Raw genomic sequence first — 19027 nt, 5'->3', positions numbered from 1 at the left:
AAGGCAACAGTTCTTGGCTGGAGTATCTGTGCTGCATCACTATACCAAGGGCATGACGATTAATACATACATAATGAAAAGCAATATACAAAATTTCGGAGATAAATACATTATTTATAGTTGATATGTTACAAAATTTCCCTCAGTGAGCGCAAGTGTGTATTGGAACGCAAAGATGACGATGAGCTACCATAAACCTACAATCTGAAATGGATTTCAATTTTACGTTTTTTCAAAGTTTTTTGTTGATTTCTAAAAGAACATGGAAAAAGGACAGATGTATAAATATTTAGCACAAGTTTGGCAATATCACAATAGTCTACAATTTTTATAACCACATAGAAAACACATACGGGATTTTGGAGCGAGGAGGAGGAGGAAGAGGAGGAGGCTGCGACCTCTGTCAACAAGAAACTTCACAGTAGCCTAGGAATGCATTAATATACAGTGCTAGCAAAAAAGTGGAAAACATGACAAAACACACTTGCTTAAAAGGAAGCTCTAGACGTAGAAGTACATCAGTTTTATCAACACAGCAAAGTGTTTTATACACATCAGTGTGCTTTGTTGACTCAAAGAGATTTTTTTTTCATTTGTATTTTGTGTTTGTTTTTCTTTTTTTTCTTTTTTTTTTGAAGATGAGTTCTAGCTACAATAAATTACAAAATTTAATTTAAAATGCAGGAATGAAACATGATACAAACTTACCCGCCCAGTTTCCCTACCCCTTAACGTGTATTTGTTGTACTTTGTGATCGGTTTTTCTACATTATATATTCCATATATTTTTCCAGTTGAAATTCAAACTTGGCCCTTGGTTATTTTTCTCACACATAAAAATACAAAAAAGTCACATTATAAAGACACACAACTGTGAATCTATTCAAAGAGAGTTGAAACATAAAACAATTTCTGAGGCAAATAAGTTCAAACGTACTGTACAATACATCAGTTATTTTTTTTACTATACAACCGAATGGTGAGTCCACAGAGTATCTTCCAGTACTGAATGAATGGCTGAATTGACCTCTAGCCATAGCCAAGGTCAAACCTCAACCACCAGGTATATAAAATAAACACTTGTCTCGTGTCCTCTTCACTGTTGATCAAATAAAGACAAAAAAATAAAGACAAAAAAAAATCCCTCAGACAAAAAAAATATCCATAGTGAGAAATCCTTCCGTGTTTTAAGTCCAAGTCCTTAAAAAAAAACTGTTTTGTTTTTTTTCCTTTTCTTCTTCCTTCATGTTAAAAAGACAATATGCTGCTTACTATACACTGCACCAGCATCGCTGCTGGGTGCTACAAGGGACAGTCCAGGGAAGTGGTAGTGAGTCGATTGGTGCTTGAGATTTTTTTTTTTCTAAAAGTGCATTTATTTACATAGGGGGGACAACCAGGCCGGACATAGCTGCAAAGAGAGAAAAGGAGACGTTAGCATGGAAGAGTACACACCACAATGGCTATTTAAGAGAAATTATTGCACAAATAGATCTATAATTCTGTGTCTGTGTGTGCAAGTGTGTGTGCATATGTTTGCATGTGTGTGTGTGTGTGTGTGTGTTCATGTGTGTGCATGCATGTGTGTCCGTCCGTGCATGTGTGTGCATGAGCGCGCATGATTATGTGATTTTTTTTTTCTTCACAAATCCGAGAGCATCTGGGAGTGCACGAGAGCATGAATGTGCGCTTTAATGTGCCTGTTTGCATATGTGCCTCTGAGTGTTTGCCATGTTGGCCAGGGCCTGGGAGAGAGCTCCGCTCAGCTCCTCTCCTCCCCGGAACCAGAGTCTGAAACCCTCCCGCTCAGGCTGACATTTCAGCCCCCAGCACGCCCGTATTGCTATGTGTGATATTTCTCCTGTCGCCACGGTAATGGCAAACAGTGGCCCCCAGACTCCCCGGGGGACGAGGAGGGAGGGGGGGGGGGTCGAGGAGGGAGGGGGGGGGGTGCTTTACCTTCACCGATGGTGAAGGTAAAGCAACAACACGGCGCCTTCCCACAATGCATCAGTGGCGCGGTACTAGACACTCCTCGGTCTTGTCTCCTCCCCCCTTTATCCGCCTCTTCCTCTCCTTCCTCAACTCTGTCTACTCCCTTACGGCAAATTGGCCCAACGTTTTCTCCCCCCCCCCCCCCCCCCCACGTCCCCCTCCCCCGACGTCCCCTTACGCGTTTTTTCCCTAAGTCGTCTCTCTGTGTCGTTATCCGGGAGAGATTACACGCGATCAAAGGTAGTTTCCGCCTAGCCCATCTGCTTAGGATGTCATTAGCGACTGTACCTCACTCCCAGAGTTTATGGATTCAGTATTTTCACACGTTTTAACAATTAGGCAACTAGTGAAGTGCAGGGATGATATATGATTATACCGCGCTCAGTATATTTGTAGAGTCATGCTTGAAATGCTTTTAAGTTTGCCAGCGCAGATGATGGCAATGCATTGCTCATTAATTTCTGCACAACATGTATTAATAAGTATGAACGTGTTGCGAGATGAACTTTAATTTCCCACTTCATTAAGCCCAATGTTATTAATCTTGGGGCACACACTACGGCTAAGCTTGTTTTCAAAGCAATCATGTTGGTCATGACACACGCACAAAACCTAATAAACATAATTACTAAAACAATCCGGGGGAAGGTGTTTCGCAGCGACCCCCAAAGAAGAAGACGATCATTTCAAGGAAAGGGCAACGAGGTTGTGTGTGCGTTTCACGCACCACGCGGCATTGTGTGTGTGTGTGTGTGTGTGTGTGTGTGAGTGTGTGTGTGTGCGCTCGCGATTTTGGCGTGCCTGTTTGTATAGTCCCCGGGAAATGGATTCCGTCGCACGTCTGCATACACACGCATGCATGTCTGTACATGTAAATACACGTGTGAATCATGCTGTTACAAAGGGTGTGTATTTGCGAGTGTGTATTTGTGAGTGTGTATCCGTGTGCGTGTTTGTGTCTGTGTATGCGTGTGTGCACGTACATGTAGGGTGTGGAAAGTGACAGTGAGAGTGTAAATTGCCCTGTCAAAATGCATATATTTGTAATGATTAGTCCCTCACCGAACCGGACTGAGGCCTGAGCAGCGGTGTCTGACCAGTAGTCCGTAGGGAAAGGATGAGGGGGTGAGGGATGCTCACCTTGCAGTCCGTTGCCGTTGGCGCTGGTGCAGGAGGGGGGAGGGGACGCCTGAGGTCGGACCACAGGAGCGAAGGCGCTCTTTTGTTTAACTGCAGAGAGGACAGGGGAGGCAGAGAGAGAAGAGAGAGAGAAAGAGGGAGGGAGAGAGTTGTACAAAGCAAAGGGCCGGTTAAGGTTAGGCTGGGATGGCTATGAGCGCCTCAGGGAGCGGAGCGGGGTGGGATATGCTCAGTACGCGCATCGCATAGCACAAAGCCCTTACCTTCCACAGCGGTGGCACAGCACATACACATGTTGTAGTGGTACATTGAAGCACACAAGCAGGCCTTTACATGAAACAACCAAACCCTTGTATTTTATAGGCTAAAGCCTAAACGTAGGCAAAATGCACACAAACAACATCAATACATCATCATCAAAGCATCGAATAATTCATGACCATGTGAGACATTTTTAAACAAAGCCCAGGATTCAGTTTTTTTTTTTTCAATGTCTGGAAGTGAATCAGTTGCAGCACTGCTGCTACCGCTAGCTAGCTCTCTATTACCGCTAGCCATCCCGTTGCTTCTTCTAGTTAGCTCAATGCTATTATCAAATGGCTCGGTGCTACCGAAAAGCCGGCTGGTGCGCCGCTACCGCTAGACAGCAGCTCAGAATGTCCGCCTGTCTCGCAGAGAATCAGTGGCGGCTAACGCACTACTGCTACAGCTGGCACTAGCTAGCGGTTTAGCAGCTGCAAGGCAAAGGGAAGCGGTGGGGGTGTGGGGGGTGGGTGTGTGTGTGTGTGGGGGTGGGGGGGTTGTTTTGCTAACAAGCCCTACTCACTTCCATACGGGGAGTTGGCGGAGGAGCCATTGAGGAAGCCCGGGGAGCTGGGGACCCCGAGGTTCATGCCAGCGTTGCCGTAGCCGTTCATGCTGTTGCTGACGGTGTTGTAGCTGGACTGCTGCGGGGTGGTGCTGGAGATGTAGCCTCGGGGAGACACGCTGCTGGTGTTCCGGCTGTAGCCTACAGGACGACAGACAACAGCGTTATATGTATTTGTATGTATAAAACACGGGCGAACACGCTGGCCCGGGGAGGCATTATTTGTTTTTTTTTTGTGTGTTGAGAGGAAGTTGAAATGATGAGAGAAGTAACTATCTATTATGCACTTGACAACCACTAATCCGGAAATAAATCAATGGACTCGATACTGGGTTCAAACCCTGGTGGCCACTGTCTGCCTGTAGTCGTCCTTGAGCGAGAAGCGCTAGCCTCTACCTGCTCCTTAATGGCGCGTCAATGGCGACTGTTCATCGCTTTGAATTAAAGCGTCTGCGACAATTGGGATGTTCATCATTCTGGATCCAGCCTCACCCTCCGAAGACCCAAGAGCGTCCAACGCTAAGCGTCTTAATTGAAGTCATTTGCACTTTTTTTCTCAAAACCATTCATACTCAAGATTTAGCCAGCTCCAGACCCAGCCTCATCCGGGCTTAACGCGGCCAACGCGTGCTCGTGCTTTGACCGTGAAAGTAACAAAGCAGCTCTGTCTTGTGCGGTGCTACCGGTTGACGCAATGCGCTCCCAGAGGTGAGAGGTGTTTGTGTTGCGCTGCGGTATCCGTACGTCCGCGCCCACCTTGGTCGTTGCCCTGGGCCTCGGACACGTTGACGGCCAGCTGGCTGCTGAAGGAGTTCACTCCCATCATGCCGTGGGAGGCGGTGTTGGCGAGCGACGGGATCTGGTTGTGGTTGCGGGGAACGCTGTAGAGCGCCTCGGCGATGTCGGCCGCCCGCTTCAGGATGATCTCCTGGGGGAGGACGCGGACAAAAGGGGGGGGTGTGAGGAAGAGGCTCGGTGCACGCTGTGTGGATCCGTCTACTGCTCAGGGCCTGACCGCGCTTTGATGATGCAGGGTTCACATAGGGTGCAATCCTGGATGTATATATACACAGTGTATGTATTTATTTATATATATATATGCTGTTTTATTCAGGTATATTTTTAGAGTGTGAGACAAATTATCTGTGGATGGGTACAGTATGAGAGGAAGACGAATCGTTCTAGTTCTCTGTAAAGTTTTAGATGTATCCAATGTATCCAATGTAATGTGTACTATTTATTTTTGGACATAAAGTGAGCTTTGGGATTATGAGCAGTTTGTGAGACTGAACTTGGTAATGTGGTTAACTACAGCGTGTAGGTGTATGTGTATGTGTGCGTGTGTTAGTATGCGTGTGCGTGTGTTAGTATGCGTGTGTGTGTGTGTGTGCATACCTGGTTGTTGTGAGGCATTCCATAGAGGGCTTCAACAAGGTCAGCTGCTCTCTTCAGCAAGACCTCCTGAAAACAAACAACAACAAAAGAACACTCGTGTTAATAACAGTTGAACAACACCGTATGTTAACATTCATAACGGTAACGGCACAATATTTTTATGTTAATAACAGTTGAACAACAGGGGTTCTCTAACGTTAATAACTGTAGAATGACACAAACACAATGTGTTAGCATGAATTACTATTTAACAGAAGAACCCCAATGTCAATAACATTCCAACACCATGTTAATGTAACTACTGTTTAACAACAGAAGGAACCTTAGGTTAATAACAGTTTAAAAACACCATGTGCGAACGTGAACAGTTTGCACGAATCACAAGTATGCCAACCGGAGAAGCCAGACGCTTAAGTTCCACATATCAAATAATTACGACTGCAAATGAAGAATAAATATGTAAATAAAAGCGTCCAAAAAAGAAATACAATCAAGCGACAGAATAAATAATAAACTCGGCATTAGGGTCTAATCCTCCGCAGAGCGCCACAGCGAGAAACACTCGAGTGTCCCCGCGCCGCTATCACCCAGCGCGCCGCGTCAAGCCTCAGATCTGTTTGTTGTTTCAAGTGGATAACTCAAAGCCGGGCGGATTTAAAACAAGGAACCGACGCCATGTTTTTTTGGTCAGCGCCAACCCGCCTTCCCTCCGTCTCCTCCTTCTTTCCCCCTTCCTTCCAAGCGTGCCGAGCGGTGAATAATCTCCGCTATCTTAATTAAACTGGCACGGGCCCTTTAAAAGACAACACCTCAACCCCTAATTCCTGGGCCCTGGCGCGTGCGCTTCCCGAGTTCACAGCGTTGAGTTGAGCGGTGACTTACCCGCCAAACCCCCCCCCCCCCACCCTCCCTCCCCACCCACCCTCCCTCCCCTCCCCGCACTACACCCACCTCCACCGCCACTAGCACCCTCTCCTCAGAACAATAAAGTAAATTAGCTCTGGGTTAATCTAGTTCTGTTGTAATGACATTAAGGAATTTTTCAATTAACCTCTTTGACTGGCTGTTGCAAAAAAGGACTTCACAAATGACTTCCCATCCGCAGGGCTGGAGCTGGGTGCCCGCGCCTGGGGGTGCGCCGGGGACTCAGGATGGGGTCTTATCCCTGTCTGCATGCTTACTCTACCCCCCCCACCTCCCCCCCTATCCCCTCAAACCCCCTGCTTGACAATGCGGATTAGCTATGTTGCTTTGGCTCTTAACACTCAAAATGAATTGGCCCTGGATTGTGTTATGTTCGGTTCTTCTTCTTACCCCCCCCCCCCCCCCCCCCCCTCTCCGTTTCCCCTCGGCACGCTGGTTCAGGGGGCTTGCTTTCAGCTAGGTGGGTTTTGGCCCCCCGTTTTGTGCGTCTTTATCTTCGCTCTGAATTGAGCACTTACAATGAAACCCCTCTCATGGAACCAAACTGCTCTCTTTTTTTTTGTTTTTTTTTCCCCGATAATACAGAAAGCGCCAAACGTGTGTGTGTGTGTGTGTGTGTGTGTGTGTGTGTGTGTGTGTGTGTGTGTGTGTGTGAAAAGACACAAGCCTTTAGAGCACAGCCCGACCAACAAAGGCAAGCCACAGTTGAGGCCCCGGCCACCACTGCTATTTTAGTTTCCCCTCTCTTTTGCAAAAAGAAACAAATAACTTAAAATCCCTGCGTGTTTGTGTCTTGTTGTCACCTGCTGTACAGGGTAAAGAAAGAGAGAGAGAGAGAGAGAGAGAGACTTGTCGATGGCTCCCCCACTTTATCGGAACGTCGAGTTAGCCGCGGCGGGTTTTTGTCGAAAAAAAAATCTGTCACCAGAAACATCCCTCAGATGGCGCTTGTTTTCTTCCCACATTTCGCCCCGTGTTTCTCCTTTGCGCGGCGGCCCGCGGTAATTTGTCTGAAGTGTTCCATCACTTGGCAGTGGCCGTGTGGGCTTAAGACGGCAGCTGTCCTAAATGAATGTAAACACAGCCTTCGCGCCTTCAAAGCAGTGCCCTTCCAAAGACTTGGCCTGCGCTTCCACGGCATAGAGGCGTGTGTTGGGGTGTGTTGGGGTGTGTGTGTGTGTGTGTGTGTGTGTGTGTGTGTGTGTGCGTGTGTGTGCCACCCCCCCCCCCTTTCATCCCAAGGAGCATATCTAACCAGAGTCCTTGATATATCAAGATGAATCGGCATCCAAGCCACTTCCAGGGCCCGCGCAGTTCACTCCTTATAGAAACATATCGCTTAATCCACCACCAAGTTACCGGATGGGTGGCTCTTTGAATGGGCATTTACCTCTGAAATTGGTGTGTATGCTCAACGTTGCATGCATCTAGTTTGCATACAAATAAAGAATTATGGTTGTCGCGAGGCAGGTAGACTAAATCAGAGCAGCAGCTGTCTTCATGTGTTCCCATCAGGCAGAACAGATTTCTCTCTCCCCCTCTCAGTGAGATAAAGTGGAGCTCTTTTTCCTTTTTTTCTTTCTTCCCCTCTTTTTATTTTTTTTTTCCTTTCCCTGCCTCCTACTCCTGCCGCAGTTAATAATTACCAATAATCTATTCTATCATATTTCAAGATCTCCTACATGGATCTCAATTTTAAACAACAATTAAAGCAATTAAGACTGTCACATTCACATTCGGGGGGCCCGTGTTTCATTTCTCTATAAAAGCCTCGTCTCCCTGCCTCCTCGTCCATATGGCGCCGGGGCTGCGGCGACATACGGACAGCTTGGAGAGGGGAAAAAAAAAAAAGCAAAAGCGAGGAGCAGGCGAAGGAGGAGGAGAGGAGGAGAGGAGGAGAGAAGGAGAGCGAAAACGATATTGCCTCTCATCCTTAATCTGTCGTTTACCGCGTGGTGTCTTAACTAACCAAGCTGACTAGCAGAGGCTACGCTTAAGTGGCCCGCCCCGTCATCTCGGGCGCGGGATGAGAAGTGCCGCACCCAATCAAACGCCAGAGTTTGTTTTCTCCGCGTGTGTGTGTGTGTGTGTGCGTGTGTTGTGATTTTTTTTTTTTTGCCGCTCCTTCTGACGAGGGCGCTTTCACGCGTGTCGGCTCACGCTGTGAATACTATTAACACGGAATAGCATTCTGAGGGCATTTCCATGTAAATCTCCCAACTCCGCGCCGGCATAAGTGTAATTGGCTTTCTTGTCATGGAGACATATCAGAACACGGCGTGTTAAATTGAAACAATTAAAGGCCTCCAATGATCTCTGTTGTTCTGTGACAAAAGGCGTGACAGACTCCACGCCATTGTTTGTCTTGCTTTGCATAAAGGTTCCCGTGTTCAACAACTGTGCTGGGTGGTTTGGGGGGGGGGGGCGGTGGGTTGGTGTGGGGTGGGGGGGGAGGAGGGGAGAGGGGGGTGATACGTCAACTCACTTTTCTTTGGTAATGTTGTAGCTCGGTGTCGGGTGAAAAAAGTAACAAACATGATGAATGGGTTTATATATATGCATTTTCCTTTTTTATACCCAATCTTAACATGATGGGTTCTGAAACAGATTAAATGTGATCCGTTCCCTGCAGTGGATTAGCGTGGATGTTGTATTTATATTATCGCAGTTAATAAAAAAGGGCCTAGGTTATGTAGCTTGCACTGCTAATGCCATTATAAAACTGTAAGGCAATTACTCTGTTAGCTCTAGCCTCAGGTAATGAATGCATGCAGAAGCATTGGGGCCATTAGCTGAAGGTACTTCAAAGAGCACAGGAAGACATTCATTTAAATACACGGGTAATTGCTTGACATGCACACATTTGTAATATTTTCTCCTTGTGGATTACACAAAGAATTAGAAAAAGGAATGGGCTTATGCTCATTTTGGGATGGAAAGAAAGGAATCCAAAGCAATCAGCTTAATAATAAAACAATATTGAGTTTCCGCTTTTAATTTCATAATGAATCTAATTTGTTACAGAAGAGAGAAATTGAGTGTGATATAATGTGATATCCAGTCTATTTGTCCATTACTGCCAGAGGGCACAAAACGGTATTATAAATTGTCTTTTTTATATTATGAATAGAAAATTGTTTTATAACAAGATCTTAAAAAGGGGGGTGAATTCCAAAGTCTCTGTTCACTTAACGTGATGCCCGCAAACCAATCTCCTTTCTCATCACTTCACTGCTCACACTTATTACTTTCATATTCACCCTGGACTTTGCATTGAATTTTTATATCTCCCCTCTCCTCCCACTGGGTCAGACTGTCATCTGCGATGTTGTCTCAGAATTACGAGGTAAACTTCAATCAGACGGCGCTCTCCCCTCCTCCTCCTCCTTCACCCTCTGCTTCCTTCTTTCTTTCTTCTTCCCCTCCCCTCCTTTTTTTCTGTGTGTTGCAACAATATTAGCGTGCATCCCTGGCCATCCTTGAGCACTCCCATATTGGCTTTCTGTCCGCTCACAATTACCACGTGTCTTACTGGTCCCTGGGAGGGGGGGCCCGTGCGGGATCGATACCGCAGTAATATTATCAACTGGAGGGTGAAGTCATTGGGGTTGGGGGTGAGGGGTGGTGGGCCAGTGGCGGGGGGAAGGGGGGGGGGTGAAGGGGTGGAGCCAGAGGAGAGAGGTGCGGTTGTGGCCTCGGCGGCGCCGGTTTGCCTTTTGTTTTACGCTAATGTACGCCTCGCCTCGTCCGGCCTCCGTCCCCCTCTCATCCTTATGGTACAGTCCGGCTCTATGGTATGGTAGTGTAATGGCGGCCCTCTCTCCCCCTCTCTCCCTTTTGCCCCATCTCTCTCTCTCTCTCTCTCTCTCTTTCACCCTGTATTGCCCTCTCACCATCGCTCCCACTCTCTCCGTCTCTCCCCCGCGCACTCCCTCCTTCCCTTTCTGCGTCTCTCCAACACTCCCACTCTCTATATCTCTCTCCCACTCAGCCCTTCTTCATCTCGCCCGCTCTCTCTCTCACCCTCTCACACTCTCACCCTCTCTCCCTTCACTCTCTCACACTCCCACCATCTCTCTCTCCCCTCGCTCTGTCCCTCTCTCTCTGCCCCCTCTGTCTCTTTATATGGTGCTCCTTCTGGTCCTCAATGTATACTCCCCCCCCCCTCCCTCCCCCCTCAGCCTGGGGGCGTTTTTATTGGGAATGTGCTTTTGACCCCGTGCGGCGACCTCTCGGATGGCAAGCTTAACAATGACGAATCACTCGCCGCCATCATTTACATGGCCCCTGAACCCCGTATTTGGCTCCATTAGAGAGGGAATCAAATATTTATGTTGTTTATTGGAAGTGCGCGGCTTCATCTCGCGCCGTGATTGTTTCATGCAAAAAGGCGGGAGAGGCCTGGGAGAGACCCCGCTATATTAAGTACACACACGCCCTACCCGCACTCGCGCACACACACACACACACACACACACACACACACACACACACACACACACAGACCGAGGAAACTAATCTTGGCTTCAGTGTCAAAATGTGTCCCACAGCCAAAGGGCTCTTTGTATTCAAGGAAAGAACCAAGGTTTTTTTTTTTTGCTGTAATAAAGCTATGTTTAACACCCTTCTTTTATCCCTTTCTTTCCCTCTTTCTTTCTCTCTTTCGGCCTCCCCTCCTTCTCTCTCATGCTTTCTCTCTCGCTCTCTCTCTCTCTCTCTCTCTCTCTCTCTCTCTCTCTCTCTCTCTCTCTTTATATATATATATATATATATATATATATATATATATATATACTCTGTGGACTTTGGAAAGACACTGTGACTTACAAAATGGAGATGAGGGCTGCGGTATTTAAACAGGGTTGGCCACCTCCTCCCTCTAAACGACCACGGGTCTGAGGTATGTGTGAGCGCGTGGATCTGTGTGCACGCACTTGTGTGTGTGTGTGTGTGTGTGTGTGTGTGCGTGTGTGCGTGTGGATGTGTGTGTGTGTGTGTGTGTAGTGGATATCATCTCGATGCTCTGCCTTTATTGAACTGAAATGAGAGTAACATTTCATGTCCAGGTGTGGCGGTTCCCTCCATAGGGATGGGTCCTAATTGAAACACTTCATATAGAGTGTGCCGACGGCCAGACTGCAGTGCTTCCTCCTCGCCGGCCCTCCGCGGTCGCTAGGTCCTATAGCGCTCGGGTCCTTATTAAATTGTCCGTTGGCCGTTAATGATATGGCTGTGTTACATGCTGGGATTTAATAGATCAGCTCTTTAAATGTTTTACAAGTTATTATTAAAAACTGTGAGGTGGTCAGCACTTTATGACATTGGCAAGGTTTTTTTTTTAATAAACTAATTACTCATATTATTACATTTTTGATCGGTTTGAAATGTGCCCTCGCAGGCTGTTTAGTGGAGAAAAAAAAACTGAACGGCGCACAGATGGAAACGGTAAGGAAAGAACGGCGAACAAAAAGCACAATCTATAAAAATGGACGTGGTAGCGGATCAATTCCCCCCTGTTTCATTTCCAATCAATAAAGGGTCCCAAAGACTTCCTCTGTGTGGCCCCCACCCTCCCACAAAAACGCACATAAGTGGGGTCCCTCTGTCGTGGCCCCTCCTCCCCTCTTCAGCCGGGGTTCAAAAGAAAACAATAAGAAAGCCAATGCATAATCACAGGCCCGTGGCTCTCTGTCTATTAGCCACGGCGAGATGAGGGGGTTTACGGCACAGGGTTCTGTAAACAAGAGATTAAACCAAACCGAGCGGTAGAAAATGAAAGGAAAACACGCGGCGGGGTAATGGGAGTGTTGCCACCAGATTACCATCTCCTCCACAGACTGCTGAAGAGGAAAAGGTCTGATGGAGATATTCTACCTCACCGCACACTTTCTTTTACACTCCTTTCCCCTCGCTCTGAGCTAATAGCGTCGGTTAGAAGGAGGGAAGGAATTTGTGGGCGGAAACGGCAGAGTTTGGGCGGTGGGGGGGTCACGGTGTTATGTGTTTGCTTTGTTTTTTGTCGGATCGCGATGGTGAGGTGTAGTGTAGGTTGAACTGAGAGAGGGGCTTTAGGTTGTAGGATGGCTTGGATCCGGGCAAAATAGCGATGGCTTTGTCGTTGTTGTTGTTGTTGTTGTTGTTGTTGTGGAGACAGTACTGTACACGCGGGACTGACCTTTGGTAACCTCTCGGGGTCTCCCGGGTGCCTGGGGATCACCTTCTGCAGCCGCTGGAAACCGTAATCAATGGTGGGCTCGTTCAACGCTGGGCAGGAGAGGCAGAAGAGGAACAGAGGAAAATAGATTTAGATGCAATGCAATGAAAAACATGGGAGAAGGTTTCATGACTTCATGATTGATCCAACGAGAGAGAGAGAGAGAGAGAGAGAGAGAGAGGAAGATAGAGAGAGACTGAGCGAGAGATGGGAGGGGGAGACTCAGGGGGAGAGAGAGAGTGAGGGGGATGAACTAATTGAGAAATCGGTTTGAGTTTACTGTACAAAAAAATAAAGGAGTAATTTCCAGAATGCCTAATTTCAGGAAGGAATGAAGCATTTTATGAAACAGAAGTGGCTCAGAGGGAGGAGGGTGGGGGAGCTTGGATGGAGGAGGAGGAGGAGGCGGGGGGAGTCACAGCGATAGAAAATGGCACGGGGGGGCTCCTCTGACACTTGTGTCACCAAGTGTTATTCCATTAACATCCATGATGACCTACATCAGTCTGAGAATCCTTTAGAGACAGAGACTCCACCCTCCCACTCTCTCTCTCTCTCTCTCCCTCTCTCTCTCTCTGTCTCTCTCTCGCTCAGTCCTCACTCTCTCTCTCTCTGACTCTCTGTCGCTCTCCCTTCTTTATCTGCTCGGGAATATTGACTACAGCAAACCACATCGGCGGGGGTCTTTTAATCTAACAGAGCTTTAATAATCTGTGAAAGGCCGTCTCACACATTGATCTACAGTAAGTCGCTGTCATTTCACTCTCACGCACACACACACACACACACACACCCTCTCAAACGCGTTTCCTCCGCCAACCCACCGCCACTAACCGCCCGACTGGCGCTGAAGCAAACACGCCCGCGCTCGTGAAATACGACAGTGGATGGCCTCATGTCATTAATCCCCCCCCCCCCACCCCACCCCCTTCAAACTGTAATCGGGGGGCACGCGCCATATTGGCGCGATGAATCAGACGCACAAAGTAAATGAATCATAGCACCCCAGACTTGTGGTGTGAGCCGGTTCTTGTGTCTGGCAAGTCCTAATGGATAATTGAGGAAAGGTTTCCTAACAGCTCTTATTCTAAACAATAGCACGCGTGTGTGTGTGTGTGTGTGTGAGCTGCATTCACGGGCGAGGGAGGCGGGAGAGAGAGTGAGGTGAGGGAGGTGAGGAGAGGGCGGAGGAGAGGAGTAACGGGAGGGGAGGAACGGCTTAATAGAGAACATCACTTCTCAATGTAGATATCATTTTCAGGAGAGTAACTCCACTGAGCAAGGCGCTTCATAAATCAATGGCTTTCTGTGGAGACTAATAAGAAGTGCCTGCCTCTATTCATTGTTCAGCCTGTAATTTGGCCCATCACTCATTACTCAGCATGTAATTTCAGCATTAACACGCCACACAGCTCGCTGGGCCCGCTCACAGAGAGAGAGAGAGAGAGAGAGAGAGCATGCCAGGGAACAGGGGGAGAGAGAGAGCCATAGAGCGGTGGTACAAACAAACCCAGGGAACCTCCACCTCCTCCTCCATTCCCTCCACAAACACAGATACAGGCCAGATACACAAGCACTCCCTCCTTTGTTTAGTCAATGTTAAAACCAACCGTAGGATATACACACATCTATATCTATATCTTTATATATATATATCTTTATATTTATTTATATATTATACACACAAAACAAATGTGGCTCAAGCGCCACATGTGAAAAATACAGTAATTGCCAGGTTGGCCGTGATGAAGTGCAACAATTATGTGTTCCTGCCTGGGTACAGTCCAGGTACTAATCAATACCTCACACACACACACACACACACACACACACACACACACACACACACCTGAATAACCCTTTCCCAACACCCACTCACACACACACACAAACACACACACACACACAAACACACACACACAAACACACACAGCCACGACTACCTACTCCACAGGAAATCAAATTTTACATGTCATCACGGATAGTGGGATGACAGAGGCCTAGTGTGGCGCGTGAGGGAATGCGATCTCCCCCTTAATAAAGGATTGATCCGCAGCATTGATCCTACATGACAAGGCTGCAGCACAGCCTCCTCTCCACGCCGCCCCCCCCCCCCACCCCGCCTGTTTATCTATGCACCCTAGGAGTCCCCCCCCCCCATCCTGCATAACCTGGACATGTGCGTGCATGTGTGCGTGCATATATCTGAGTATCTGTGTGCATGTATTGTATGTTGGTATGTGTTGTGTTTGCATGGGCAGCTGGATATTTATATATATATATATATATATATATATATATATAGACATGCACCGCACCACAGATATGTTTGGTGTGTGACTGAGTGTGTGCATTTGCGTGTGCATTTCAGTGAATAAGTGTGTGTGTTTGTGGCTGAGCGTGAATGAGTGTGTGTGTTTACGTAGCATATGTATGTATGTATGTATGTATGTATGTATGTATGTGTGTGTGTGTGTGTGTGTGTGTGTGTGTGTGTGTGTGTGTGTCTACGTGCGCCTGTGCGTGCGTGCGTGCGTGCGTGCGTGCGGCAGCAGCAGCAGCGGCAGACGCTGCCAGACCGGGGCTGCTCACAGTGTGATGTAAATTGTGTGTAAATTGTGTATGTGTAAAAAGCACTCCATAATCAGGCCATCCATCATCAGAGGCTGTCAGCACGCTCTCTCCGGGTGATACATCACCCTCTCCTGTCCTCTGCCTCAGATGGGGCCTGCTCCAGCCGCCGGGCATGCTGGGAGAAGCGGGCGGGGATGCTGTACAGTAGGGTTGTGGGGGGGGGGCCTGGGGGTCGGCTGAGGGAGCGGTAACACTATTTGATGTGTCTGCCCAATGATAATGACACGGGATCGCGGGACGACCAAAAGAATAATGAGAAATGTTGTTTGGAGGTTAAGGTGCCCGGGACTCTTTAAGTATATACACCGGGAGCGTTTGAGGTCGAAACGTGAAAGCTTTGACGCATTTTGTAATATCTTTTCCCTTCGGATGAATTCTTCTATTTTCTCGGACGTACATAAATCATAGCTACGCACTTGCAACACCGAGTGAGTCTCGTTTGAAGCGCCCGCGTATGGATGGTGTGGATAAATAATAAAATATAAATACATGTATGGGGTGGAAATCATCGGTTGCGTCATATGTTGGCGTGGGTGAAGGCTTACTGAGTCCAGATCTCTCGCTCTCTCTCTCTCTCTCTCTCTCTCTCTCTCTCTCTCTCTCTCTCTCTCTCTCTCTCTCTCTCTCTCTCTCCCCCTCTCTCTCTCTCTCTCTCTCTCTCTCTCCCTCCCTCTCGGTGCGGAGTGTCCGCCATGATGCCGGCGTGTCGTCCCGTCGCCATCTCATCTATCATGGAGATGATCTTTGTAACAACCCCGGCGTAATGAAATTGGTGACACACACCGCCATCTGCTATTGATTTCATGCAAATGCTTTTGACAGCTGATGGAGACTTGCATTAGCGCTAAACGGTGCTGTCAGTTGATGAGTTGACAGTTCTGTAGTCGCGGCATGTACGGCGGCGGCCGTGGTGCGCGCTCGCCGACAGACACAGACACAGACGCCGTCAATAATCCTATAAGAGTGGCTGATGATGTATACTGAGCACTTAAATTCATTCCGCGCGATAAACACTGAGCGACGAGCTAGCTCGCTAGAGGGGTATAGCCAGCATGTTTATTTTTCCCATTTCAAGCTAAGGCTAAAGACTGTTTTTTTCTGTACTCTGGTTTCACGAGGGGTCACCGGGATTGCTCTTCCGGGATTACTGGCCCATCCCTAGACTACTCGCCTTACACACACAGTCGGGATACACACACACACACACACACACACACACACAAACACACACACGCAACGTCTCCTACCCCTTTTTTTCCTTTCTTCTCTAAATCCCCTGTAAGATTATTTTGTTCCAGTGATACACGTTACCCCCGCTGCACTAACGACACTTCTTCTTCTAAGAGAAATACAACAAGACAAGTCATCTGGGCGTGGACCGATGCCAAAAACGACTTTAGCCCGCTTTGTATGTCCTGCCTGTTTTCAGACACAATACTGAGATGGGTGGAGGAAGGGAGAGGGAGGGAGGGACCGGGCCTACCCCCCCCCCAGTGCAAGGAAACATGAGACGCTCCACACACACATCCACATAAATCCTTCCCTGGGTGGTGGAGCAGTCTACAGCTGAGGTGGGGGTGGTGGGCGGGTGGAGGAGAAGAGGAGGTGCTTAGGGGGTTGCGGTGGTGCGTGTACTGACGGAGGTGGCGATGGTCGGGTGTTCAGCTAAGCGACGGTTGGTGGTGTAGTGTAGTGACGGAGGTGTCTGACGAGGTGGGTGGTGTTGTGCCTAGCGATTGTGGGGACACGGTTGGTGGTGTAGTGTAGTGACGGAGGTGACGGCGGAGGTGGTGGGTGGTGTTGTGTTGTAGTGGTTGTGGTGGGTGGTGGTGACTGTGGTGATGGAGGTGTTTGACGGGGTGGGTGGTGTTGTGCCTAGTGACTGCAGGGATGGAGGCGGGGATGGTGGAGAAGGTGGGTGGTGTTGTGTTGTAGTGATTGTGGTGGGTGGTGGTGGGTGGGTCGGGTGGGGGGCGCTGCCACGTTCCAGTCACGCCTGCTTCCCGGCCCCGCGGCCAATCAATACCACTTTCCTGTTTTCGAGGCGGGTAATTATGAGGTGGAGAGATTGTGTGACCCCTGACCCCTGCTGCATTACTCGCCTGATATTAAGATAAATTGCCTGATTTTGGGTAAACATATGCTGCAATTCAAACTGTCAGCACTGGTTTGCTCAGGATAATTTGTATTGATCTTCTGGCTTCTTCCCCATTTTGCTTACTGACCTCATGGATAATTAGAGAAAGAGACACGGGAGGTAAGGCACGGCTTGCATCTGAATACTTTCACCAGGAGAGATGAAGGGTTTGTTTTGTTGGGGGGGGGGTCGGGGGGGAGGGAGGGAGGGAGGGAGGGGGTTGCAGGAGGGAGAGAGAACAATATGGGCTAATGCAATTTTCATTTTCTCTCATCTTCAGTTTGGCTTTCGACAAGTAAGACGTTTCGTTCAATTACATCACTTATGGTTTTCCCTTCTTTTTTTTTCCCCCTCTCTCTCGCTAGCTTGCGTTACATGTAAAGAGACATGATAGTTCTTCAGTATGTTGCCTCGAATTAATCTCAGAAAATAATTACAATTTGACAAAGAAACGATGCAACAGAACTGAAAGGGGGAGGCGTGTTTCAATTTAAAGAGCGCGGGCACTGAAAGCATACAAATTACTGTCACGTTTAAACACTACGAACACGCTAACAGATTCCCCCACAGAAGAATAGACCCCACTGGAAAGTCTGTGTTTTTCCCCCCGCGCTGTGAGGTTTTGGAAGCCAAACTTGATGAATATTTCAGTAATTTCCTCACTCTGGAGAGCGAGCGATCATGTTTCCTCAATATGAAGAAATGGAATGCATGACTTAGTGCACAGCTGTGACCATATCATTTCCCCATTTTAAATATCACACAGACACACACACACACACACACACATGCACACACTCACGTGCACCACCACTCACTCACACACACACACCGTATCAAATAAATAAGTAAAAAGCCTCACACATGTATTACGATGACAAAGCTTCAATGGAATTCTCGGTTGCTTCGGCTTCCTCTGTGACGACGTGCATAGCTCAATCGCATTTTCCCAATCTAATGCTTCTCTCTGTTGTCCCTTCACAGCACCCTTCCTCCCCACCCGAACCCCCTTTTTCCCCCCACCCGCCTGCCCGACCCCCCCCCCCCACTTTGCTTTAACATGTAGAGCGAGCGAGGGAGCGAGCGAGGGAGCGAGCGAAGGGGCCTTGTTCGTGGCTTCCCAGCATGCTTGGTTGCTCCTTGCTTCCATGTTCCCCGGAACGAGGACATGAGTAAAGCCGCTCTACGGGAACGCTGAAACACGGCCCAGGCCTTGGCACATAGAACTGCTTACAAGGCAGTACGCCGCACCGCCATCACCCCCCCCCCCCCCCCCCCCCCCCTCCGGTCTAGTGTATGGAAGTGGATTCCAAAACACACACACACACACACACAGACACACACGTATTGACCCCTGTACAGTATCGTCGAACAAACATGGGGAAATGTTTGAGGTTGGAAAAAAGCCAGTAAATTTGCGAGGGGGGTGGGGGGGAGGGGGGAATTGTTCCTTGTTAAGTCTCTGGGCTTGAGTGGAAGTGAGCGCAGAGTGCGAGCATTCCTGCCAGCCATTAAAGCTTATTACGATAACTCTATCTTTCCAGGAGATAAAAACCTAGCCTTGTTGCCATTTGCCAGCTATTACTTTCGCTAATTATACTTAACTGCTCCGAGCTTATCTCCACTCCTCCTACACTATTGAGCAGTTATTTTTTCTCTCCCCTCCCCCACCCCCATCCACCCCGTAACACAAATTAGAGGTGGAGAGGGAGTTGGGAGA

At 48.2% G+C, this 19027-nt stretch overlaps 1 protein-coding gene across 1 annotated transcript in view; it reads right to left on the bottom strand.

The window, feature by feature from the left end:
- Positions 1 to 1341: 1341 nt before the first annotated feature.
- Positions 1342 to 19027, bottom strand: part of mgmt (O-6-methylguanine-DNA methyltransferase) — a gene marked incomplete at its 5' end in the record, with an annotated part of 50309 nt that continues 32623 nt past the window's right edge. The window contains 6 exons of the mRNA XM_084470191.1: positions 1342 to 1411; positions 3136 to 3225; positions 3962 to 4144; positions 4760 to 4931; positions 5399 to 5464; positions 12498 to 12586. Coding sequence (XP_084326317.1) covers positions 1380 to 1411; positions 3136 to 3225; positions 3962 to 4144; positions 4760 to 4931; positions 5399 to 5464; positions 12498 to 12586 — 632 coding nt within the window. The 3' untranslated portion in view covers positions 1342 to 1379. The remainder of the gene's footprint in view (positions 1412 to 3135; positions 3226 to 3961; positions 4145 to 4759; positions 4932 to 5398; positions 5465 to 12497; positions 12587 to 19027) is intronic.

This window comes from Micromesistius poutassou (genome assembly GCF_964030765.1).
Source record: "Micromesistius poutassou genome assembly, chromosome: 7".
Classification (NCBI taxonomy): Eukaryota; Metazoa; Chordata; class Actinopteri; order Gadiformes; family Gadidae; genus Micromesistius; species Micromesistius poutassou.
This window is presented reverse-complemented; position numbering and strand designations above follow the sequence as displayed.